At 47.2% G+C, this 26,354-nt stretch overlaps 1 protein-coding gene across 4 annotated transcripts in view; it reads right to left on the bottom strand.

The window, feature by feature from the left end:
• ME3 (malic enzyme 3) overlaps window positions 1-26,354 on the bottom strand; it is a 198,844-nt gene that overhangs the window by 52,377 nt on the left and 120,113 nt on the right. For all 4 annotated transcript variants that reach the window (XR_003791571.1, XR_003791572.1, XM_029209574.1 and 1 more), the window contains 2 exons: window positions 13,137-13,212; window positions 2,539-2,700 (listed from right to left, as the gene is read on the bottom strand). Coding sequence is in view for 2 of the 4 variants with exons in the window: in XM_029209574.1 (XP_029065407.1) it covers window positions 2,539-2,700; window positions 13,137-13,212 (238 nt within the window). In the remaining 2 variants the exon portion in view is untranslated. The remainder of the gene's footprint in view (window positions 1-2,538; window positions 2,701-13,136; window positions 13,213-26,354) is intronic.

The following is a 26,354-nucleotide window of genomic DNA, read 5'->3' as shown; positions in this document are numbered from 1 at the left end:
AAATTAGGGGTACAGTATGATTCATTAGGTAATACTGTATCTACAGCTTACGTATACGCACAGAGAAACATCGGACAGGAGCACAACTGTAGCATAGTGGGAGAAACGCCATTTCCTTCTCCTTTTAAAATTCTGAATAATGTTTTAAAGTTACTTTAGTAATAAAAATTCTAAAAGTCAAGACATAATCTTTACTCATAAAGCAACAAAAACCCGGGCAGGCAGTGCGGTATGGTGTGGGGAGAGGAGCGCTCATGTGGATTAGGACCCACTCCTGCCACTTCCAGCAGATCTTCTTGGGCCAATTAATCTCTCTGGGCCTCAGTTTCCTCAGCTGTAAAAAGAGGGTAATAACTGAGCTCCACTCACAGGGTTATTGTCAGGCTGAAACAGGGTGGTCTGTGAAAAGGGCCTGGCCCTGATTACTCATAGTTTCTCACCATCTTTTCTGGTGGGTTTGCTACAAGTTGGCACTAACTCTAAACTTTAGCACATCATTGCTGAGTGCTGGACCTTCAGTGATAAAGGATCTAAGGCATCTGCTAGAGGAAACCAACACCCTTCCAAGGGATGTAATGGCCTAAGAATCAGTCTCAAGCCGTTCCACTTCTTGCCTAGAGCCAGCTTTTTGGAGAGAGAGAGAGAGAGAGAGAGAGAGAGAGAGATGGTCTCAAACAAATCCAGTTGGAACATGGCAGGAGGTGATGGATGGGAATAATAACTAACACAAAGTTTGCTATACTCATCCACGTTTGTGCGGTTCCACACATGTCCTTGTGGCTGAGGGACAATTTCAGCAAAACCCAGGCGTGTGGCTGGGGAGGGGAACCACAGTGCAGAGCAGACCTTGAAGATGGGTCTTAATGAGCAGCTATAAGGCTGTGCCACCATGCAGCCTCCCTTCTCCTAGGCTGGTGGGGAGGCATATAGAGAAGAGATTTAGCGGTGGGAGAATACCTAGTAACTTTCTGGTCCAGGCCCTAATTGTACCAGAAGGGGATGGTATCTAGACAGGTACAGGGACTCACCCGGCTGTCAGGGGTACCGGGACCAGGGTCCCTGCTTGCCGGGCCAGCACTTTGCGTGCTCTTCTTGTCCTCCCTCCTCCCCCTCCCACCCCCGTGAGTTCTCAGCTCTGAAGCCAGGTCTGTCTGCTGCTCCTTCATTTGACCGTATCTGTGGATGAAGCCTGAATAAGCATCACTTCTCATTAGAGGCTACAGTGCTTGTTCTTGTTTAGAAATGAGGATGTTGTGTGGCATCCAGGGAGGAAGGAGGCCATGCAGAGTCACAACAAGTTTTCTAGAGAAAGATCAACTCAGAATGCAAATAAGTATAAGCTTTTTGACAATATGAATCGAGAATCTAAAGAATGACCATTCCCTTTGCTTCAATATTTCCTTTTCTAGGAATTTATCCTTGGGAAATCATCAGAGATGGAAAGACTGATCTGCAAAAACGGGTATCACAGCACAATTATATTTGCAAGAAGACTAGAAACAACCTAAATGTCCAAGAGTGGAGGGTTTCTTACGTGAATTGTGATACACCAGGCAGCTATGAAAATGACCTTGTGGAATAATGGCTAGTGACCTGGGAGAAAACTCATGACATACATTACACTTAAAAAAGCAGGATACAAAACCGTATATGCAATATAAACTTAATTTTGTTTTTAATAAACGTTTCAGAGGGATAAGGCTGGAAAGAAATATCCCAAATTGTAAACAATGATTATTACTGGCTGTGTGACTAATATTTTATTTTTAATACTTCTCTGGAGTTTTCTCAATGAACATGAGAAAACGTTTTTCTCAGATGGACATGCACTGATTTTAAACCCAGAGATAAATATCACCAAGAAGAAATTCTTTTATGTTCATGATACAGAGACACAGAGCTGAGAACTGCAGACATGCACAAACACCATGACACAGCGTGGTGGTACCCAGAGCAAACTCTTGGCTGGGGTTTGAGCTCCTTAAATCCTAAACCTCCTGGAAGCCTGCAGGTGGCTCTCAGCCACAGCTCGGGTCAGTTTCTCTCCCTGGGTTTGCAGGATTGCTCATCTGCCTGATCCAGACATTTCAGCCCTTGGCCCTGGTGCTTTGAGTTTTAATCCTTTTACAGGGGTAGCTGGCCTCTAAAATGCTGAAAAAACACAGCCCAGCAGCCACTCTCGCCTCAGCGGCTTTCTTCACTAACGGATCAGAGAGAGGCCATGAGGGCAATGGAAGCTGCCTAGGGACACGGGACAAGGAAGCACAGAAAGCCCGCGCAGGGGGTACCTTGGCAGGAGGTAGGGGAGCAAGAAGACCCAGCAGTGGCTGGGGGGGAGAGGATGGGACTGGGAGAGTGGGATGGGCAACCAGGGAGGAGAGAGGTCCTGGCATCACAGCCATGTAGGGGAGGTGTCCTGGCAGCGGTGACCCCAGAATGAAATGGCCTGATGCTTTGTAAACAGAACCACCACACAGAGGTGCTCCCCACGCCATCCCAGCGGCCACCCTCTGGCTCCCGGCCCAGGCAGCGCGTTACCTCGTTGTTGGTGCCCACATCCAGCAGGACAGGGAGGCACTGCTGCGGGTTGACGCCTCCGCACGCTGTGTACAGGGCCAGCTTGCCCACGGGGATGCCCATGCCGTAGCAGCCCAGGTCTCCCAGGCCCAGGATGCGCTCCCCATCAGTCACCACCACAGCCTGAAAGACAAAGCAGGACGCCATCAATCAGGGACAGCACCTCCTGTGACAAAGTGCTCGTTTGTACAGCTCGTCAGGCCTGTCGACTGGACGCCCACCGCCTCTGCTGCGGGATGAAACAGCTTGCCTGGGATAAGGCCAAAGGATGCTTTCAACTGCAGGTGGCGGGCCCTTCCCCCATCCCCTCCCCTTTCTGGCAGGGCTGGAGAGAAACCCCGCCGAGGTGAGATGATCGAAAGACACCGGTCTGCATTCCGAGGTTCTGTTCCTGCAGGAACAGCTGGAGGGAACCCACACCGAGTCATTCTCCCTCAAAGAAATTAAGCAGACTCTCTCAGCTTGAGCTCTGGGGCTGGGGACAGGGAGGGAAGGCAGAATGAAAGGAGATAAAAAAACAAGTGTTTATGCTGCTACTACAGCCCCGGGGTTTAGAGACCCATATATGTGCTCTCCGCCCTGTTCCGGGGTATAATAAATCCAATCTGCAAAAACCAGAGCTCCTTGTGACATCTGCTAGGGTCACTATTCCACGGGAAACCAGGAGGGTTCTCAAGCTGCACTGGGATTATCTTTGTGTTTTGGCAAAAAATCACAGAAGGCGTAGTAGGTACTAGACATAGTACTAGCCCCAGGCTTACCTACTGTGAATTAACAGACGCTGATGGAGCTGACAGTGATGACAGAAGTAATCACATGGTAATGACGGCTATTCACTCCCTCATTCATTCATTTAATACATCTTTATGAAACACCTGCTTTGCAGAAGACAGTGTGCCAAATCCTGGGGGAAGGAGGTTCAGTTTGCTCATCTATAAAAACAAGAATGCGTGGACCCAGCCCTCTAAAGGACTGATGGGCAAAAGAGAGATGGAACATGTATAGTTATACTGACTCCGGGGGGAAAGTGTGAGGGCAGCGGAACGGCTCAAGGGCAGCAGAGACCGAGAGAAGGGAGAGGTACTTCCTGTAGGATAACCTTTCTTAGGTGAGGGGACACACGTGCCACATCTTGGACAGGTGGAGATTATCCATCAGGGGTACAGCTGGGGAGAAAGGTATTTGATGCAAAAGGAAATTAAGGTTCAGGGTAGAAGTGGGGGGGATGTAGGCTGTGTGTGTGGTTTCAGGTCCCACGAAAGGAGAGAATGGAAAGTCAGACTGCAAGGGGCCCTGAATGTCAATCCAAGAAGAACCCACCAGGGTGACAGTGAAGTTGTTTATAGGTCACCTCAATTGGCTCTCCAGCACTGGTTCCCTCCATCCCTAAATGAGTGGAGTTTATGGGGCCACCCAGCCCTCCACTGGAACCAGCTTTGGGTCAGGACTTAGGACCAGCTCTGAGCTGTGGCTGTCCTGGTTGGCCCCAAGCGTGGTGCCATGGGCACCGTAGAGGTCAGTTTACTCCACGCAGGTACAGTGGTGGGCTGGGCACTGGCGATAAAGAGACGAAGACCCACTCCTACTGGGGACGGTTTATGATCCAGCACGCACAGGCTCCGTGGAATCTTCTCTCTCCCAGGGTGAGAGCACACAGGGCTGTGCTGCCTTTTGGTAGAAACAGGTGTAGAGACTCGTAAAGCCACACCTCCACTGCTGGAAAGGGGCTCTGGAGAGCGCAGCGGCCCCATGAAGGTCGTGCTGTCCCCCTTAGATTGGTCTCCTGCCTCCAGGGTGAGTGTCCCCGTCCTGCATCTCACTTGCTCCTCCCCCGCCCTGGCAGGGAGGCCCGTCTGGGATAGTTATCTGTGTTTCACAGGTGAGCAAACTGAAGCTCCTGGACCTTCATGCTCTGTACATATTTGTTAAGTATCAGCCAACCGCCAGGCACTGTGCTGGATGTTTCCACATCAGTTATCTTAGAAATATTAGATAACTTACCAAGGGCACCTTGCTTGTGTATGTGGCAAGTCGAGATTCTAATCAGGCTTCGGGTACCTGGTTCAGGGCTCTTTCTACAACACGGCTGGGCTGGGAAAAAGCACCTGTGCTCTTGGCAAAGTCCTGTCCCGCCTTGGTGCCACCCTCTCCGCAGCCTCTGACCCCCTGCTGGCAGCTCTCCCCAGTGAAGCCTGTGCCTTCACGTTACCCCTGAGTGCCCAAACTCTGGGCATTTCTCTACCATCTCTCCTAATCAAAGCCTCCCTATTCTGGTTCCCATTCTCTTAGATTTCTCTCTGCTGAGGGGCAGTGAGTGACACAGAGTTCAACAGAGGAAATCAGCTACGACTCCAGGGTGTTCTCCTTATAACTCTGGGGCCTTTCAAGATGGTAGCGGGGGGACTTCCCTGGCAGTTTGGTGGTTAAGACTCCACGCTCCCAATGCAGGGGGCATGGGCTCGACTCCTGGCTGGGGAACTAAGATCCCGCCTGCCGTGCAGTATGGCCAAAAAACAAAAAAAAAGATGGTAGCGGGGCTCTGCAGGGCCACCCTCCCAGCCTGGGGATGTCCAAAGGTGCTTGACTACATGCCTGACTCCTCCGAGGGAGTGTCTCACCTCCATCTGTCATCCACTCTCCATCCTGTAGTGCTAAATGGCTGCGTTATTGCAACAGCTTCACAACCAGGCTCAAAGGCCTTTAGTTACTTCTAACTGTCCATAAAATAGAGTCCAAAAGGCTTATCTCTTTAATGACAGGAACCCAACTCTACACACAATTGCCCCTCTAGCAGAACTGGCCTCACTCCCATCAGACACACTCTGAATTCACCAATAATCTCTAGCCTCTCAGCCTCTATATTCCTGTCACTTTCTGCTCTTTCTCCAGCAGTGCAAATCCTGCCCGTTACAACCCAATGTGATTTCTCCTGGCACTGGCTGTATCTACCACGCACCTGGCCTGCTCAACCTTCCTGTCTGCCTGCCTGCCTTCTGCAGACATTTATTAAGTACCTACTGCTTGCCAAGCCCTGCATAGGTGCGATTTAAAAATCTGATGGTGACAGCATTTGGGTTCTTATTTAACATTTTTAAAAATGTCCATTTAATCTCACCAAATAGCCTAAAGGTTAATGGCAGGGGTTTGGGCGTCTGATAACCAGTATTCGGATCTAGGTTCCTTGATAACCCGCCAATATGTAATCTTGGGTCATCAGATAACTTTTCTGAGTTTTAATTTTCCATAAAATGGGAATAATAATAATGTCTAACTCGTCAGCTTGTTGTAAAGATGAAATGAAATAATAAGTGTCTCATTTTAACCAGGTGCCTTGTGATTGGCAAATGGTCACTGCTTGTATGATTATATTGATGGTTAGTACTGGGGGCAAAGATTACATAGTAGAATTTTTAATTGTTTCATCTGTCTTTAGTTCAGCCTCACCATAGAAAGGCCATGCAACAATTATATCTGTTAAATGAGTGAATGAAAAGGAAACCAAGGGGAGACCTTGGCAGCTTTTAAGAAAGTCTGGCCATGAGAAACTCAACCGCATTCTAACCTTGACATTGTCATTCATTCCAATGGCAAATACTGTCACCTCTAAGCAAACACTTACAGCTCACCATCTGCCAGAGATTGCCACTTGGATGTCCAATAGTCCTCTCCAATCCTCCAAGCCCTTTACCAAACGAATCCGCTTTTCCCCTTCTCTCCTTCTTAACTTTCCACTTCTGCTGTCCTCCCTCACTCTGTTACCTCCTATCTCCCAGGCTCAAAACTGCCCAATCTGCTTTGACTTCTTCTGTCATCAGTCAACCACAGTCAATTGGTCACCAAGTTCTGCTGATTTGACCTGCTTCCATTTTTCTCACCTGTTTCGTGATCTTCATCCCTATTGCTAACCTTAGACCAGCCCATCTGCGTCTCACTTGACCACTTTAGTGGTTCCCTGATTGGTCTTTCTATTCTTGGATTCTCCCTACTCCATTTCATTTTTCCAAAGCACACCCAGATTTGTCACGTTCTTGCTTCCAAACCTCCGATGGCTCCTGATGCCTATAAAATAAAGCTCAAACATCCTCGACTGACATTTGAGGCCTTCCGTGGTCTATGCCCAATCTGCTCTTTGAATTTCCCCTTTATCCACTCCATGCTGCATCCAAACTGAAAGGCTGTTAATCTTTATAAAGTGTGTATTTTCTTCACTATACGCCATCTTACACCTCAATCCCTATACCTCCTTGATCCAAACCCTACCATCCTTGCATGTTTCAAGGAACAATTCAAAAGGCACTTCCGTCCATGAAGCTTCCCTTCTGGAAGTTATCACTCCCAACTCTGCATTCCTATGGCATTTTCCTCTCCCACAGCACCTATCCCTTTCTTCCTTGTATTATAGTTATATATATTTCCTTGTCTTTCATAGCAACTCTTTAAGGGCAAGCAAAGGGTCTTGTCCTCTTTGATTCTTTAGCGCTTAGCTTGGGGCCTGCAATGTGATATGAACTCAGTAACCGATGGACAATGTCATAGATCCAACACAGAGAGCAAAGGCTCTTCTCCATGGGACTGAATTCAGAACTGGAGTAGATGAGCAAGTTCAGAGAGAAGATGCTGCATCCTGTTTTTCATGACGTCAGTGGAGCTAGAGCTGTGGGTCACTGGAGAAGTCGGGGTCAAAAGGCTGAGGGCAAACTTGAGCAGCACCCTGGGGTTTTAGAGCCCAGCAATAGCTACGAGTGGACTGGCTCACAGTTTCCTTGTTAGGATGGCTTTTACAACTCATAACCCCTCTGTAGTATTTCAGATGGCGAGGAGGAGATTCAGACGACTGAGGGATGGTGCGGCCCATTCTTTCTCTGTCTGCCTAGCTTCTGACTTACTGCCACCTCCCTCAGCCTGGGTGGACCCAATGGGGCTGACCTAGGACTGATCGGAGGATCACGCCTCCTTGCTTGCTCTGGCTCTGGTTTCCCTGGACTTGGAGCTCTGGGCATGGGCTGCCCATAGCACTGTGTGTGAGGCCCTCCCCTTCCTCCTGCTGTGCCTTCCTTCCTGCTTATCCTTCCCTTTCCTCCTCCTTTTTTCTCTCTCTCCACAACATAAATAATGCACAGTCCGTGGTCTCAAATCTTGGTTCCATCCCTCATGAGCAAAGCTGAGCTAACCTCTCAGCTTCTTTGTCTATAAAATGGGGATGACAACAACCCCTGCCTCTTGGAGGGTCACGGGGAGAAGTCAGTGAGTTAGTCTGTGTGGCGCACTTAGCAGAATGCTGGTGAGGTGGACAGGGTGCTGTGCCGCCCAGATTCCCCTTTTAGGAACGAAGGGGTTATTCCCCCAGTGGTACCCTCAGCTATGAGCCTATTCTGAGACTTTCCTCAACTGAAGAGAGCCACCTTGACCAAAGTCACACCCCATTCCCAGGGCAGCAGCCCACAACCAATGAATGATGGATGTAGGGGTACCAAGGCCCAGATCCCTTGGCCCAACTCAGGATGACTCTGAAGGACCATCCCTGTTCATGAGCCTCCTAGCACACCCAGCTGGGTCTTCCGATGGCTCCCACTTAGCCCAACCTCTCTCCCTTTTTCCTGTCCTGCTTCCTTTCCTTCTAGAGGTGTTGATCCCAAGAGCACTGCCTAATATGCCAATCTTCATCTCAGAGAATGTTTCCCAGGAAATCCAACTGCTGACACCGAGTGGGGTTTAACCTATACTGGGCGTGTGCATGACAGGCAGGCACTTAGCACTAACATCTGGTCCAAGTTTAAAGGCCCAAGTGGCTGGTGCCCAGAGGCAGGGGATGCTCCTTTGGCTCCAGTACTCGGCCACCTCCCAGCAACTCCTTCCCAAAGCTGCTGGGACTGGGATGAAGGAGAGATTTAGGACCTTGGGAAAGCTCTTGGGGAGGAGGGCTTTTCTGAGCTGACCATTCCTCCTGGCTCCGGGAAATGGTCTCTGTGGGAAAGAGTCAGAAAAGCAGTTCTCACTCCCCTTTGTGATTTATGCTGGAAAGCTCTGGGTGGGCCAGGCTGGCCCATCCTCCCTGAGCAAGAGGGGCCCACAAAACTTCATGGTCCCCAAGACCTGAGCTTTGGCCTCACTTCCCTCACAGCCTACTCCTATTACATCTCAGTCTGCAGTTCCGCTTTCTGGCTGGGAAGCCACAGAAACTCAGCTTTTATCTTCTGAGTTGTTTCAGAAGCTTCTCTGAACTACCCCTCCCCTCCAGCCAACAACATCAAGGTCCAGAGATACCTGTGCCTTGCAAAACTCTGCCTGCCTGCCCTATTCAGAAGCTGGGGAAGCGATGGCTCAGCAGCAGGGCTCTGGGTTACTTGTGGATGTACTTGTGGATGACCGTGGGTACCGCTTAACACCAGCTTGCTCATCTGAGAAAAGTCACGCCCCTACCCTACCGCTTCTCCAAGACCCAGCTGGGGGGTTTCAGAAGCACTCCTTACTCCACTCTGGTCACAGTGTGAAAATCAAATGAAATACTGAAGGGGAGTCTCCATTAGCACCAGAGTACCATGAAAGGGTTAATGAGCAGAGATTCCCTACTTAGGGAAGGAGTTCTTCATCTCCTCTTTTAAAGGTAACTGGAGAAAACACACCAATAAACAAGAAAAACTGTGGCTTAGAACATTCTGAACCTTTGAAAGGGCAGCCCTGGAGTGAGAGAGAAGGACCGTCCTGAAAAAGGCCGGTGACAGGGCAGGGTAGAGACTAGGGAAAACCTGATCAGTCCTATTTGACTTGTACACATGCCAAACTATGCACCCAATATTCAGAGCTCCTGGTTTTTCTAGAGAAGTCAGAAATCCAGGGTTAAAAAAAAATTTTTTTTTCAAATGAAGTCTCTTAATTTTAAAATGTCCACGAATTCAAATTTTTCAAAAGTCACTTTATTTATTCAACAAACTTTTATTTATTATCTTTTGTATATCAGTCGCTATGCTAAATAGGTTCTGTTGATCCAAAGATGAATAAAAGAAAGTACTTCCCCTCTAAGACAATTTAAGAAAACACCCCCCACAAACACCCAGGGAATTTAACAGAAAATACTTCTACCAATTATATGACTCTCAATGTTTTTAAAAATTGTATTTGTAAATAAGATGATCAAATTTTAAATGGGACAACTGCTCTCACTTGAGCTATAGCATATAAAATTAATAACATTAAAAAGTAATATTAAAATTAAAGTGAGTTTTTTTTCAAAGAATTCCTTTTCAACTGCTAAAATTTGTTTCATTTTTTAAAAATTGACTTTATTGCTAATAAGACCAGCCAATGTGCCAGAAGGAATCTAAATAGGATGCCAATACATGCTGTTCACAACACAGATTCAGAATTAAAAACTCTTGGCCTTTTTTGGGTCCAGGTCTCCTTAGACAGTTTTCCCTCCAGCTTTGCTTTGACCCCAGCCACTGTGAGAAGAGGATATAAAACACTGTGGGTTCCAGAATGTTCTGTGCCTGGAAGATCTCCATTCAGAATTTTTGGCCAAATGTCCCATTAATTCCCGTTTGACTAAGGCACTTTGGGGTCAGATGAACTTGGGGTCTATGAAGATTACAGAAAAGGGACTGGGCCCACAGTTCACACCAAGGCTACATGTTTCTGAAATTTGGGGTGAGGCCAGACTCTGCTGTAGGGATCTAGGAGGGAGTTAGCTCGGGGCAGCCTTTCCCTAATGAAAGAATTTGTTTTTCAAAAGTCACTTTAAATCAAACATCTCTAGGGACCAAATCGACTGGCTGCCCTTTTGTGGTCTGTGGTTCCCTGGTAAGGGGACCCCCTCCTCGGCCAGCCTTAGGCGTCTGCAGTCTCTTCCCTGCACTGCTGTGTGTGCTACAGCCGCCTCGTCCACCTCCAGCAATGACAGAGTCCATTCAAGTGCCCTTCAGTGTTGTACAGACTTTATCATAGTTAATCCTCAATTTCCTGTTGTGAGATCAGAGAGGTTATCCGCACACACAGCAGGTAAATGGAAGATTCAAGACCAGAACTCAGGTCTGCCTGGTTGCAAAGCCAGAGCTGACTCTTCTACATAGTTTCTGAGACTGACCTCTGGCCTCCTCCAAAGTGAAACAGGAGTATAGGGTGGAGGGGGAGAGGTGGCCCCAGGCATTCACCCGTCCACTCTGGGGTACTGCAGGGTGAGTGGCCAACAAGTCACCCTGTTTGTTCCTCATCCTCGGGCTCCTGTCTTCGGCAGCACAGACAGTCTACTGTAATTGTTTCCAGGTCAGTCTCTCTAACTAGCCTGCAAGCTCCTTGAGGTTGGGCCTGTGTACCTTCTTTATCCCTGAGCCCCCAGAGAACTCTTACAGAACAGATGTTACTAAATGGCTGTTGAATGCAACTGAATTAGATGCACTGGCCCAGATATCTACTCATGAAACTTATGCTTTTCCTGGAGGCTCTGGATACTTCTCCTTGTTTGAGGCCTGCCGAGTTCCACCTCTCCCAGGGTGACCCCAAAGCCCTCATTTCTCTTTCTCTAAAATCACAACAGGTGCATCTCCATCTCTCTGGAGACACTTAGAACTTAGAAGGTTCTCAGAATATGTTGGTTGAAGTCCATGGATACTTAGCAGCCAAGGTTCTATTTTGAATTCATATCTTGATTTCCCAGTCAGAGTGAAGCAATGTGGGGTCGGGGTCTGTGTTCTTCTCATTCTACACTCCTCAAAGCAGAGTCCTGGGTGCAGTTTTGTAAAGTTACGCCCTGACAAGAGGAGTGATGGGGACCTGAAATCCAGCCCATGAGCCCCTCACCAAGGCCCTGTGCCAGCCTGGAGGAAGCAGTGCTTTTCTCTTACTGGTTAAAAGGGGGTGTCTTTTCATCTTATTTTTTAATTCCTCATAGCTTGCACAGAGGCACCATAGATGTTAGTGCAGACCCCATCTCCCTGCTCCTGGCACAGGGCCTGATACCTGGAAGATGTTCATTGTGTCCACCTACTGAGTTCATTCAACTCAGCAAGCATCTACTGAGTGCCTACTGTGGACAAGTTTCACCACGGCTGAACCGTCCAGGAAGGGGGAAAGATTAGTCTGTAGGACCTCAGAGCATGGGAAGGCTGGAGTTAACTTCCCATCGAGTGAGCTGGTTTCCCTTAATGTGCTCAAGATTTTATTATAGATTCATCCTAGACACACCTTGGAAACTTGCTTCTTCTGGGACTGGGACCAAAAGTTGCAGGGCCAAGGCTTGCATGTAACCAGAGTCTAAGCAGATAGGCAGGAAAGAAGAGCACAGGGCACATCACACCCAGACAGAGATGTACGAATTGAGCTCTTCACTGAGGCCAGGACTGGAGTCCAAGGGCCTCAGCTGTGGCTCAGGCCTGGCTGCTGAGAGCCAAGGTCTTGCCCTACTGGCTCTGGTTCTGAATGTCGCCACACCTCCGAGAGGGACAGAAGTGGGTGGGACACAAGGAGAGGTTGGTAGAGAGAAGCCTGGTGGATAGAGGTGGCCCAGGGAACTGGCAGGGACGGAGGGAGGGAGGGCCTGAGAGCAAACAACTCTCAGCCTTCCAGCATTGCCCCGAGAGGTACATATACTGGGCTTGGTCAGGTCCAACCACTCCCCTGCTCGAGTGCCAGAAACGCCCTCACCAAGCAGCCAGAAGATGTTCTGTAATTTTGCTTCACCCGTTTGTTTGCAGAAGTGACAATGATCTTAGAATCCAGAGTCCCTGAAACTCTTCCATAGAAGTCCCCATGACAGGAGGAGATCTGGGGACACAGCCAGAGGCTAACATGTTTCTACAAAGCTTCACCAATTTTGCATTCTATATTATATCCTGTTTGTTACATATAAAAAAGTTTCCTTAAATGTTTCAAGTAAAATTGATGCTCCAGGAAACAGTGCCAGGTTCATTTTTGCCACTCTGCATATGTCCCCCCCGCCCAACACATACACTGCAGTGTACGGCCAGGTGTGAAGACATCGCTCATCATAAACCTTTTCTCTTGGTGCAGAATGTCCCTGCCCTCTATCTTAGTCCCTCCAACGCCAGACCGTCCAAACTCTACCCCTCAACTCAAGGCCTTGCTCCAGTGTCACCTCTTCCACTAAGTCTTCCCAGATCCCCTTCAGGCTAAAAGTAATCTCAGCCTCCTTGAACACCCCCAGCTCTTCAGTGTGCCTTGTTTATCTCTGATCAGCTTCCACCTGTTAATCTTTTGTGTCTCTGTCTTATTTTCCTCATGAAAAGTCAGCCACTTGAGAAGAGGGTCTATGTTGGATTTTTCCCTGAATCCACCATGGAAACTGGCAGTGTGTATATTCATCAGGTACTCAATACATGCACTACTACTACTAGACATTTTCACACGGATGCCTGGTTAATGCAAGCCTTTACTCCGTGGTGCATCTGTGCTCGGCTGTAACTGGTCTATGGTCTGGGCCTGGGGAAGGGATGCAGTGTCTTGCCTTCAGTGTTGTAATGGCCCATTTCATAGCTGAGAATGACTCTAATCCAGGCTGAAAGGATTCATCCAACAACAGAGCAATACCAAAGAAAACAGGGCCATACCTTAATATTATCTTCTGGCCAAGAGTTCAGCATGGTTGCAAGATGGCCCTTGTCATGAATGGTGATAAACAGCCCACTGGGAAAAGAAAAACACATACACACAGAGAAACCAGTCAGACTAGGAACAGAGCAAAGACTACAAGTACTGTGTATCATTGCATCAGTTAATTTTAACCATAGACCTGGGCAAAAGGGGTCCCTGCCCAAAGCCCCAGCAATGTTAGAGAGCCCTGCTCTGGTTTTCCTCCAAGTCTTCCCCTCCAGAGGGCAAAGAGGTCCATGGGGCCGAGGGATGTACCCACCCGGAGCCTGTGTTCACAGAGCCTGTACCTTCCTTCCTCTCTCTAGATCAGGCACACAGGACCCCAGAATTCTCTGATTGAGTGGTCTCAAGGCTGCTTTTAGGGACTCTGTGAGCCTTTTCTCTGGGTCCCTCCTTCCAAGTACAGACTACACTGCAGTGGGTGGATCCCTGAGCCTGGGGCTATGACTGGTACTTGGACATGTGGGTTGTGATGTCCAGACACTCATACACATGGCCTCTTGCAGTGGGGGATGGAGCTGGGGATAGGAAGGGGGGGTGCTGCCAGCCTTGAGCCAGTTTTAGAGTCTGAGAATTCTAAATTCAAACTTGGCCTTCCAGACAATCATGAAGGTATATTTGTAAGGGTAGGAGGATGAGACATATTTTACTCAACAGTTTATTAGCAGTTAACAGTTATTAACAGTTACTGAATTTTGTGACCCATTATTTAAGTCATGCCCTCGTCAATAGTAAACACCCATGGCCCTGCTCTTTGGTCTCACCAGGCTTGTAAAACTCTCACCCCTTGAGGAAACCCACTTTCTGCTCCCTGTGCATCTCCACCCAGGCAGCCGAAGGCAGATGGAAACAATCCTACTACAGGGCAGACTGATCGGTGCCACCATCCACTCATCCCTGTCAGCCCACATAGACTCTCAGTACTGACCAGCCTCTGTGCCTACAGAGTTTCTCTGGTCAAAATTCACTCTTTTCACTCTTTGCAAAGACTGTTTCAAAATCCTCTGTTCTCAAACCTCCAACTGCCTCACCCTTCCCCTGGCACTGCCCTAGTGACCTTGTCTCTGATGTCACAGGAAGCATCTCTGTCAGTTTCCCACCAGTGACTCTACAGACTTCTGCATTCACAGCCAACCTCTTCATTCCTCTTGTTCCAGTGAAAATTACAGAGCCTCACACCGTTGACTATCCCTCCTCCCTCTCTCTGTCTCTCTCAATCTCTCACTCTACTAGATTTTCCATTATCTCTAAAATATGCCCAAGTCCATCATCTTAAAAGCTTCTGACTTCTGGTAGTGACAGAGTCACTTGGACAGAATAACATTTCTGCAGATAACAATGATGAGATGGTTAATCGTTATACAATTTATTGTTATTGTTACGTTACAAAATTATTTTAAATTAAGGCAATGGAAGTTGGCCAAAAACAGGCAGACACTGGACGGGAATCTACCTTCGAAAGCAGGAATTAGATCCTTTGAGATCTGCAAATTTGCAGCTTTTTCCTGAGAGCGGTCTAATCTGCAAGCAACTTGGGGCAGCAGAAAGCCAAAGTCTTACTAGCTTGAGGTGTCAGAGAAGTGAGCTGGAGCTGGAAGAGCAGTCAGGAAGTGAAGGGGAAAGTTCTGGAAGGGAAGGAGATGCAGAGAGGATGAACTTCCAAGTCTGTGTGTAAAACCTGCCCAAATCACTGGCTGACCACTCAGGTATGCATACCCAAGGGCCTGGCAAAAAAAGAAAAAAGAAAAAAAAAAGCTGCAGCTGAACGCTGAAAGAACCCAGCAGAGATTTCCATTGCTGCAGACCCGTAGGGACAGAGTTTGGAATTTGAGTCTGGCCAAGTTAAGTCCTTCCTAGAACAAAACTTACTCTTCTGAGGAACAAAACAATCTAGAGTTCACAGAATGTAGGGTACAGAGAGGTCCATTATAATAGTCTGCTTACTTTATACATGTCAGACATTTTCCATAATAAAAAGTGTAAACAAAACAAGAAAAATACCACCAAAGCCCAAACTACTGTTGACTTTCACGCTCCTTGTCGAGACTGTTCTCTCTCTCTCCTTCCTTCCATAGCCAAATTTCTTGAGAGTATTGTCTACGCTGGCCACCTCCATTTTTACATCTTCCCCTGAAACATGTCTTTTCTTAATATCGTGCTGCCAACACTGCTCTTGCCAAGGCCACCGATGACGTCCACGTCCCTAAACGGCAGCAGCTTTCTGGTCCCCATGTCCTTTGGCTTCTCAGCAGCATCTGACACTTTAAACCACTCCCCACCCAACCTCTGGCTTCTGCGACTCCACTCTCTGTGAGTCTTCTTCTGCCTCTCAGGCCGGCTCTTCTTAGTCCCTTATGCTGGCTCATCCCCCTATCAGGTGTTACAGTTCCTCAAAAACGTGCACTACCCCACTCTCCTCTTTACTCTTATTCTTTCTCTGTATAATCTCATCGGTGCCCAAGGCTTTTGGCCAGTGACTCTCAAATATCTGTAGACCAGAGATTCTCACCCTGGGCACTGTTCACATTTCGGGTTGGATAACCCTTTGCTGCAAGGGGTGGGGATGTCCTGGGTGCTGTAGAACGTTTGGCAGCGTCCTGGTCTCTACCCACTACATGCCGGTTGCACCCCACGCCCTGTTGTGACAACCAAAAATGTCTCCAGACGTTGGTAAATGTCTCCTGGGGAGCAAATGTGACGCTGGCTTTAGAGCCATGGTTCTAGATCCTTATATTTAACTGCCTGCTTGACATCTCCACTTGCGTGTCTCAAAGGCACCTCAAACTTAACCCGTCCAGAACCAAATTTACGATCTAAACTTGCATCGCTATGACTCAAAGACAAGACAAAACGAAAATCCAAGACAGACCTGATTCTTTTCTCTTGCTCCCTTTCTCAGTGACTATCACCCCCCTACAGCTAGTTTAACAACCTCAGACCCCTGGAAGCATCCTTGACACTGTCCTCTCCCCTTTTATACAACCCCTTGCCAAGTTCTTCCTTTCTACTCTGTAATTAGCTCCTGGTTCATACACTTTATTTCATCCACGACACCACCTACCTGGTCCAGGCTCCCAACAGCTCTTCCTTAAAGCACCAAAATAACTTTGTAACATCCTCTCTTGTCTCTATCTAATCTATTTTCTACACAGTAGAAAGAGTGATGTTCTTGAAATCAAAGCCTTACCGTGTGATTTTTTTTGGCCGTGGCTTGTGGGATCTTAGTTCCCTGACCAGGGATTGAACCCGCGCTACAGCAGTGAAAGTGCTGAGTCGCAACCACTGGACCACCAGGGAACTCCAAAACCTTACTGTGTTATCCCTTGTGATAAATATCCTTCATGTCTTTCCATGGTTCTTGGAATGAAGACCCAAGTCCTTAGCATGGTCTACCGGCAAAGCCCAGTGTGGCCTGGCATTTGTCAACCTCTTCATCCTTATTTCATTCTCCAGTCATCGGCTGCACTGGCCTTCTTCTTTCCATTCCTCCACGTGCCATGATTTTCTTACTCTAGGGCAAGTTCACATACTGTTCCCTCTGCCTGGTACCCCCTGCCTCTCTTCACTCTATGTTTAGTTAATTTCTACTTATTCTTCTGATGACTTCCAAGTCAAAGCTGGGGCTCCTTGGTATATATTCTCAAAGTACCCCATACCTACATACACAAACCTGTTACAGTTATTTGTGTGGCTATTTGGTTAATATCTTTCCCCCGTTAGTCTGTAAGCTTCATCAGGGCAAGGTGAACATTTATTCTGTTGTTGTTGACCACTGTATGCCCAGACATAGTCCATAATGGATGCTCATACATAATTTCTGAATAAGTGGAGAAGTGAGTAAGTGAACTGTGAGGATGGTTGAAGGTTGAGGGATGAAGATGAAAGGTGCTGAATAAAGTTGGAGCGAAGGAAACTTTCATGTGTGTTATGCTGTATCATGCTCAAGGGATCAGTGTGCTGAGCTGGGTGGTGCTGGGCTGTGCCTGTGGCTTAGAGTGGGGAAATGCATGTAGGGAGGCAGTGGACAGGCCAGTGGGGAGGAAAACCCCAGAGCCTAAGACTTGGGAGTTGCAGGGCTCTTTCCAGCATGTTGATTGGGGGCGATGTGGGTCTTTGAATTCACTTATTCATTAGGTTTGAGAAAAAGTTCCAGGGGTTTGTCGTGCCATTCTGAAATGATCATGGGGCACTCAGTTGTATCAATCAAGACAAAACCAAGTATCGGATTGGCTTTTTGGAACTTGTCGCTAAGGATCATCTCCAGGCAGTTTGAGTTTGGAAAAATCACACTGTGTTGATAATAATGAACTCCAAGGACTGAAGTTCAGGATGCTTCAAGCCATCCTGAAGTTTAAATGGTGGTATCTGTCTTGGTGTCGGTAGAAGGGTAAGTGGGCCAAGGTGAGCCTATACATCTGGACACTTTCAAGGAACCAGCCCCTGTACCTCCAAACCAGCTGCTGCTCTGAGGTGTGGCCTGAGGAGGTCTTGTTAGGGCTGTGACTCTTCACCAGCTTCTATTTTTCCACAGCTGCAGCTCTCATATTCATAAGCAGCTTCCCCTCAGGTCATCCAGAGCTAGTCACATGGAACAACAATGCTAACAAAGAGGCCAGTTCTTTCCAGATGGAAAAACCAGGTCTCAGCCCAAGGCTCACTGATGACTCATCTTGTGACCTTGGGGAAGTCCTTTACCCACATTAATTAATCCCAATGACGCACTCCTGGCCTTTAGCAGCTCTTGACCCTGACCTGTTTTGGAAATGTACCTCAGCCAAACAACTCCTGTTCTCAACTTTGCTTTACCAGATAGAGGCTTAGTAATGATATTCAGCGAAAAGCTCACATGTTAAGGGGTAAGACACAGGCATCATTTTAGACCTTAGCAAAGCTCTGATGCAGTTAATTCTAAACACAGGAAAAGTGTGATTGTGGAAATAATCTGGTACATTAAAATAGGCTCTCTTTGTTGAAGATAAGAAGAGGGCAGAGGGACACTTCAAAGGAATATTTTTACAGTTAAATTTGAGCTATTAAAATTTCAAAAGACTCCTTTCTTTTTTGCATATATAATTTTATTCTCAGAAGAGATCACACTGCAAAAATAAAACCTTTTGAAATGTATTAACAGCTTTTCATCACTTCTCAAAGTACACTTCCGTCTATCACATAACTTGTGGCTACAAATCATCCCAAAAGGAATGCCCTGGATGAGGATTCTGAGATATCTAGTCCAAAGACCTCACTTTATAAATGAGGACACTGAAGTCCAGAGAGGTGAAGTGACTTGTTTGAGGTCACACAGCTCATAAGCACCAGAACCTGCTTGAACCAAGGTCCTGAGTCCAGGGCTCTCTCTACTGACCCAGATTGCCTGTTCTCTCCATGGATCTGGTTCCCAACAGACAGCTAGGGATATGGACTGAAATGTACCAGGGATGCACACTGGGGCCACTAATGAAATATTTTTCTCTGATGCATGTTGGTGAGGAAGTAAAATGTGCAGAGTGAGGGATTATGATGATAAACGAATGGACTGCAGGTTCCAGTAGGATCCTAGGGGGTTGCTTGCCAAATTTCCTGGTGGAACTGTATCTAGACCAGCTCAAGAAGAAGATACTTCCAGGGAAGAAAACTTCTTAGATGTCCTTAGCAATCTACTTTCAGGTTAAACCACTTCCACTCGAAGAGTGGGGCACTATTTTCTCCAGCAATCCATGGTGATGCGGTTGGTTCTTACCTCTGCTGCCATGGTTGGTTCTTATCTCACTTTCTCATTTCTCAAGTGAGAAATGCAGACACTCATTCCTCTGCATTCCTTCTTAGCGGCTTCAGGAAGAATATCTAGGTGCCATGGGAGGCACAGCCACCCACACCTGCTTAGTCTCACCAGAGACCTCAGGCCCACAGGAGTCCCTGCGGCTGGCGTGGGGATTTTCAGGGACTACTTCCAATAAAACAGATCACTGAAAGTGAGGAAGCTGCAAGTGACTCAAGTGAAGTTTTAGAGGAGTGGCAGAGGGAAGGTAGCATAGACTGGGGGTTAAATGTACGTGCTTTGCAGCCACAGCACTGGGTTCAAATCCTGCCTTAGCTCCTCGCTAGCTGTGTGGCTGTGGACAGGTTACCCCTTCTTCAAGCTTCAGTTCCTCATCTGTAAAATGGAGAACTTGACACCAGTTGCTTCATGCCTTCGCTATAAGGATCGACTAAGACAATGCATATTTAAAGAGTTCACCGTGGTGCCTTGCTGGCATGTAGTTAGTGCCCAACAAATGGCAGCTCTTAGCGTTGCTGAGTTAGTGTAGTTCATGGTTAGGAGTGCAGGCCCGGCAGTCAGACCGCCTGGGTCCAAATGCTAGCAAAATGTCCAGTGAGGAACCTGGCTTATAGTAAGTGCTCAGTAAACACTAGTAGCTAATCATTAATTTGTATTTTATACCAAGACTTATACCAAGTTAATGTGCACATTTGCCAGGAACTAGGATTTACAGTTATATGTGCTTTTGGTGAAACAGGAAGGCAGTCAAAGTTTGGCAGAAAATCTTGCAGTATGAAGGTCACTGAGTGAGGGCAAAATAGAGTTCTTTGGTGATGCACAGTTGGAACTAGCAGTTTTCCACATTCCCTGCAAGAGCTTGTATTCAACAGGGTGAGATCAAGGGCAGCCTGAAAGGGAATACAAGTCACAAAAGGGCAATATTCACTCACTCATCCATCCATCCATCCATCCATCTATCCATTGGGCTTTTGAATATTTCAGGAACCCTGTTTGTGCCTTTATGCACGTTATCTTAATTCCCATGCAACACTCTCAGACAGGCATCATCCCCATTCTATAGATGAGATTAAGATGGAAGAGGTGTGAAGGTAGAGGTGAGATTTAAACACATGTCTCTTGGAGCATGCAAATGTGGCTCCTTTAGGTGTGGGATTTGGGACAAGTCTCTTCAATTCTCGGTGTCTTAGTTTTCTCTTCAGTAAAATGGGCACAATGGCTTCTCCATTATGGAGTGGCTGTGAGGATGAAGCAAGGCAAGTTCACACACACTCTGCACACTGTAAAGCCCTGTAGACATGTGACTCTTCATATCTATCTGACCTTGACCAATATGGTAAGTCTGAGAGGGGGTGTTAAGTGTGCCAGTCTCTCTGGTTTCCGGACGGCCCTTCCTGGGTGAATGGGGTAGTAATTTGGGTGCCGAGGAGCTCTCTGTATTCCACAGTTGGGTCTGTTTTAATCTTTTCTCCATGAGAAGGAGTCAGACCCTTCCCCCCACCCCCAAAATGAAAGCTGTTCTGTGAGACATTGGCTCTAACAGCTGGTGTCATGTTCTACCACCCCGTCCTGAGGCACAAAAGGAAGCAGGAAGGTGGGAAGCTCCAGGAAGTGCTGGGCCTGGCTTCGCACTGACGTGGAAGCATTTCCAGCTTCTGACTGAATTATAGGCTGCCCCGGGGATCCCGAGGCACTGAGCATCCTGCAGTGAGCTAACATAACCTGAGCATTCATCTGGGCTAATGACTCCTCTGAGTAATTAGAACGGAAAGCCCTTGGCGCTCCTGGTGCTGTGAAGATGGGCCTCTGGGTGAGAGGCTGTCGTGGGAATCTCTCATTGTTAATAGCCATTAACTGGAACAGGAAAAAATAAAACCCCAAAAAACAGAAATAACTGTAGCTACTGATACCTTCCCCCAAGTTGTTCCTGTTTACTTCAGGGAAGCAATTTTGGAACTTGAGGGAAGAAAAAATATATATAGTAAATATGATAAGCTGCCAACCTATGGAATCAGGGCTTAAATGAATGTCTTCCCTGCTTTACAGAACATTCCTGAAAAGTTGTGAGTTAATAAAATATACCTAAAATAATACCATATGTGTACTCGGGAGGTTGCTGTTTAAAGGGAAGCTGCAGAAAAATTGTTCAGGAGCATAAATCACTGTCCCCTGATTTACGGCTTTCACAAATTTGAACTTTCCTATTTTGGTTTCTAGAAACAGAACCCAGGTTCCTTCTCAGCTGATGCTTGGACATCAGGGCCTGAGAAGGAGGGACCAGAGAAGGGGGCAGCCCCCTCTCACATGGAGTTCTGGGGTAAATTTGTGGCCAGGGAAGGGAATGGATTCATGCTTAACAAAACTAAACACCTACTTTATTCTTTCTCATACGTAACTCATTTGGCCTAAAAGACATATTTGTTACAGGCTGTTCATCCTGCAACAGGGCTGACCTGACACATTGGGCTGGAAGCATTTAAAGGCCATTATGTGATTCACCATCTTCTCTTTTTCCTTTGCCGCCGCCATCTGTACCGTTCCAGACGAGGCTACCTCAGGACATGGCTCTGGAGTGAGGAAGACGCTGAGCACAGCCCCCAGCTGACCCACGGGACATGATGCAGAAGCACAGAATAAGCTTTAAGGGATGTTTGTTTCCATAGCATCATGTAGCATGGTAAACTCTGTTCCACAAAACCTTTCAGAGATGCCCATTATGTTAAACGAGATATTGGTGCTCTGGTTAAAGCAGAGGTGAGAGTCTTCCTTCTTGGAAGGTCTTCTCACTACTCTTCATCTCAGTAGTCACTGTTCCTACAACGACCTCAGGCAATGACAGCAGAGGAAAAGAATTCCTGATGGGAGATGGTGCTATAGCACTGCGGGTTAGTGACTGTTACTTAGAAAAGTATATCTTTAATGCATAGCTCCTCCTACTAGACTATATGTCCTATGAGGGCAGGACGACATCTGTCTTGTTCACTGCTGTAACCTTGGGGCCCAGCATAGCACCAAGCACACAACAGGTGCTCTAGAAGCAACATACGTGTTGGGTATGCTGAGTGGTGCAGAATGTGGGTGCTGAAATGAGACACAGCTGAGCCTTTATGTTTTCCGTTATAAGCTGGGCATATAATAACCCCTACCTCAACGTGCTTCTGTGAGGAGTCAATGGAATAATAGATCAGGTACCTGGCATAGTGCCTGGCGTGTGGTAAATGCTCCATAAGTGCTAGCAGATATTGGTTACTTATGCTACAGAGCAAGAACATATCCAAACGTTTCCTGGGCGACAGAAAATTCCAAGCCAAGAAAATGAAACAACTCTGAATTGAATTGTGTCCCCCTCAAAAGATACACCGAAATCTTAACCCCTGCTACCTGTGAACTTCTTTGGAAATAGGGTCTTTGCAGATGTCATTAAGGTGAGGCCATCAGGGAGGGTTTTCATCCAAAATGACCGGTGTCTTTATGAGAAGAGGTGAAGACAGAGGGAGACACAGGGAGAAGATGGCCACGAGGTGATGGAGGCAGAGACTGGAGTGAGGCGTCTATACGGCAAGGAATGTCAAGGACCACTGCCAGACAACAGGAGCTACAAGAGGCGAGGAAGGCTTCTCCCCTACAGATCTCAGAGAGACCTCAACTCTGTCGACACCTGGATTTCAGACTTGCAGCCTCCAGGCCTGTAAGACAATAAACTTCTGCTGTTCTAAGCCACCCTGTTTGCGGTATTTTGTTACAGCAACACTAGGAAGCTAGTACACCAACATCCAATTTGTGTGCAGTGGCCATGAGCAGTGGTGATCATGATTCCTTCCCTGAACCTGTCTTAAAACTCAGTCTGTTGGAATTTCAGAAGGGCAAGGCCCTGGTGAAGTGTCCTCCCTCCCACAGAGGCCTGTAAATTACATACTATCTCCAGTTTCCATCAGGAGCCAGAAAAACCCCCTTGAATTTTAGAATTCAGTTACACGAGAGAGAAAGAAAAACAAAGATAACGTTCACTTAGGAGAATGTTATTTCTTGAGAAAAAGACTCTTAACCCTTATCTCCGCCTGCAGAGGAGGGACCCTTAGAAGTTTCCAGAATAGAAGTGAGAAAAAACCCCCAACAAAACCCACTCAACAACACAAGATTCATTCAAGCTTCTTGGCACCGAGTCGAACAAAAAAGGAGGACTTAATTAAAACAGGGTCAGCGACATCAGGCAAACCACCGAGGCTGGGCTCAGGAGGAGGGACGTGAACTTTCAACTTTGGAACAAAGGCTCGCTGTTGCCACGGAACCACCATTCTGCACATTTTTGGCAGCCAGGGAACCTGTCCTCTGAAAACAGGCAAGAGGCTATTTTTAAAACCCAGCAACGGCCTCCCGGACTCAACAGCACAGCAGGAGAAAGTAGGTCTGAGAAGTCCCAGGGCCTGGCTGCCCAGCACCTGGTAAGGCAGAGCCTGAGGGTGCAGCGAGGTAGCCATCGTGCCTGGGAGAAATTAGGAATCACGTTCTCCCCTGGTCCTGTGAAATGTCCTCGGGGGAATGCGAATAAAGCGGGGCGGGCACCTGCTAGTGGTAGGTCACTCACCATCCTTCTTTGGTTTTAGTTTCTACCTTGAGGGACATTTTGATTATTTTTAACCCACTGAACCATAGCTAATTTCCTGGACCTCGGACGGCCCCTCCTGTTTCCCATTCTGTCTCCTCCTAGGTGGGCACGTGGCCCCTCCCACCCCGAGGGGGCCCCCTTTCCTTCCGACCCTCCCAGATGACACTGAGGTGGAGCGTGCCTGTCTTTGGAGTGAGACTAAAGGTGAGGACGGTGGTTCCGCCCGCGTGACTCCCGCAGCGGGGCCTCGGAGTGGGCGGGGCTTGCTTGAGAGTACTGACCGCCTTGTCCCCTGCTCTGGCTTCTTGCATCCTGCTTTAGGCATCCAGCACTGTGCTGGGCACATGGGAAACAAGGAATATAATGGGGTATAATGGAGACATGATTGGAGGATGGGGAGAACCATGGAACAAGAAGCACTAGGGTGGCTAAATCATAGCAAAAGAGCAGCAGAGCTGGGCCTGGAGCCTCCACTCTAGGGCACTCTGGCCCTTCCCTCTCACCCTCCCTCCTTTTGCTGCTGTTGGACAGTTTTCCCCAAGAAGACCTGAAGCATCTTAAGAGCAGCTCCACCTCCAATGAGTTCCATGGGTCCCCAGTACAGCCCTATAAACATCGTGTCCACTTCAGAAGGGAATCTCTGAATAGATTCCTTTCTCTCCTTCCCTGTGTGGGAATGCAGTGGTTGGGAAAAGGGCACTAGAAAATTTCTGCTACTATAGCCAGCTATGTGAGTTTGCAAAAGCTATCAGACCTCTCTGAGCTTGTTTCCCCATCTGAAAAATGTAGAAGGTAGATCGGATAACCTCTAAAAATCTATGATCCTATGACATAATCTAGCAAGACCTGGAGACTAGACCTAGAACAGTTGCAAGAGCATGAATTTACAGCTAGACAGACCTGGGCTCAAATCCCAAATCTTACCCTTATTTGCTGTGCAACCTTAACAAATTACTAACCTCACTGAGTGTCAGTTGCTCATTACTAAAGTGGGGCGCTAATTAATAGTTAATTTAATAATTAAATCCATCTCACTAAGCTGGTGTGAGCGTTAAGTAAAACAACACAATGTTGGTCACAAGTAGCCTCTTGAAAAATCTTAAGTTGGAACATAAGATGTATTTCTCAAAGGAATGAATGGCGGTTTCCCTCCAAGAGACACAGAAATTCATGCTGTGGTTCCCAGGTAGGGCGACTACATATTCTGGTTTGCCTGTGTCTTGAGACAAGTATTATTTGTTTTTCGTTTTCACTCTCAAAAACTTACTGATCTGCAGGTCCAGCCTATTAAATTTAATACTGCAAACGTTTATGGGGAGCCTAGTATGGAAAGACAGGGTCATCTTTTTGGTGGCATCATTTTGAACCCTTCCCCTGTGTAGTCATTAATTTTAATCCTACTCGCCACATACAGTATCTGTGAAGTGGCTTGTGGCACCCACAGTCTTTTGCTCTCTATGACTTTTTGGAACAGTCTACAACGTACCCTCTGCCAAATTCTGTAGAGCTGGTGTTGAACCCAGACAGAGGGTGGAGCCTTGAAGTTTCTAGACCTGTAAATTTCAGGCTTGTCTTGGCTCCATGAGGGCCTGATCTTTGGCCTCAAGTAAGTCATGTCATTTTTACCTCAGTTGCGACAAGTAAAATGTAGGAAAGAAAGAAAGAGAAGAAGCCAGCATCTGTTTAGCTCCTGCTATGGTCTGAATGTGTCCCCCCAAAATTCTTATGTTGAAGTCCTAATGTCCAATGTGATGGTATTAGGAGGTGGAGTCTTTGGGAGGGGCATTTGGGTGGAGCCCTCATGAATGGGATTACTGCCCTTATAAAAGAGGCCCTGGAGAATTCCCTAACCCCTTCTGCCATGTGAGGGTACGAGGACAAGTCTGCCACCAAAACTGAGCCCTCATCCCACCATGCCACTGCCCTGATCTCGGACTTCCAGCTTCCAGAACTGGAGAAATAAATTTCTGTTGTTTATAAGCCACCCAGTCTGTGGTATTTTGTTATAGCAGCCAGAATGGAGTAAGACAGCTCCCACTAGGAGCATGTTACAAATGCTACACCATTTACTCATCACCACGAGTCTAGGAAGCTAGGAAATTCTCATTTACACCCGGGAGAACTGAGGCTCCATGAGGTAGCAGCGCTGAGACAGGAAGTAGTGTAAGTGGTAAGTACAGGCAAGCCTGTAAGAAGCCACCGAACCTTCATGTCTCTCTTGTTGAAGTTTCGGGAGATAACCTGTAAAACACTAAAGTCCTTCAGAAGACAGGCTCCTACGAACATAGAGAAAACCTGGAATAGGTTTCTAATTGTTTCAACTATTTTTTTTCTTCCTGGAATTTGCAAATATCACTTGTTGCTCTAGTGTTTTTGATTATGAGACGCCTTTTGGCAGGAGAAAATTGTTCCAGTCGAATTCCAAGGGTTGGGGGAATTTTTCCCTCTGTTCTCCTCGAATAAGAAGGAGCCTGATAAGGTGTACAAACCACTGTAGAAGACAGTGTGGTTTTCATTTTTAAGAAAGCGTCCGTACGTGGAAAGCTGATGAAGACTGCCCTGGTTAACATCACATCATTAGCTGACTGAACAATTTATAATTGGGAGGAAAAAAAAAAAGGCTGCATAGATGAAAATTTCCGCCAAAACTGACACCCCTGTCCAAATAGCAAATCACTTAAGAATCTGAAAATTCTAATTTTGCAACTCACAGATGCTTCCAATTAGAGCAAGGAAGGTTAGTGTGGTTTCAGCTGCCACCTGAAAATATTAAGACATGCCAAGAAAACT

Source organism: Monodon monoceros, unplaced genomic scaffold (assembly GCF_005190385.1).
Source record: "Monodon monoceros isolate NGI ecotype Baffin Bay Population unplaced genomic scaffold, NGI_Narwhal_1 Super_Scaffold_7, whole genome shotgun sequence".
NCBI lineage: Eukaryota > Metazoa > Chordata > Mammalia > Artiodactyla > Monodontidae > Monodon > Monodon monoceros.
Note: the sequence above shows the minus strand (reverse complement) of the source record. Positions and strands in the feature narration are given on the sequence as shown.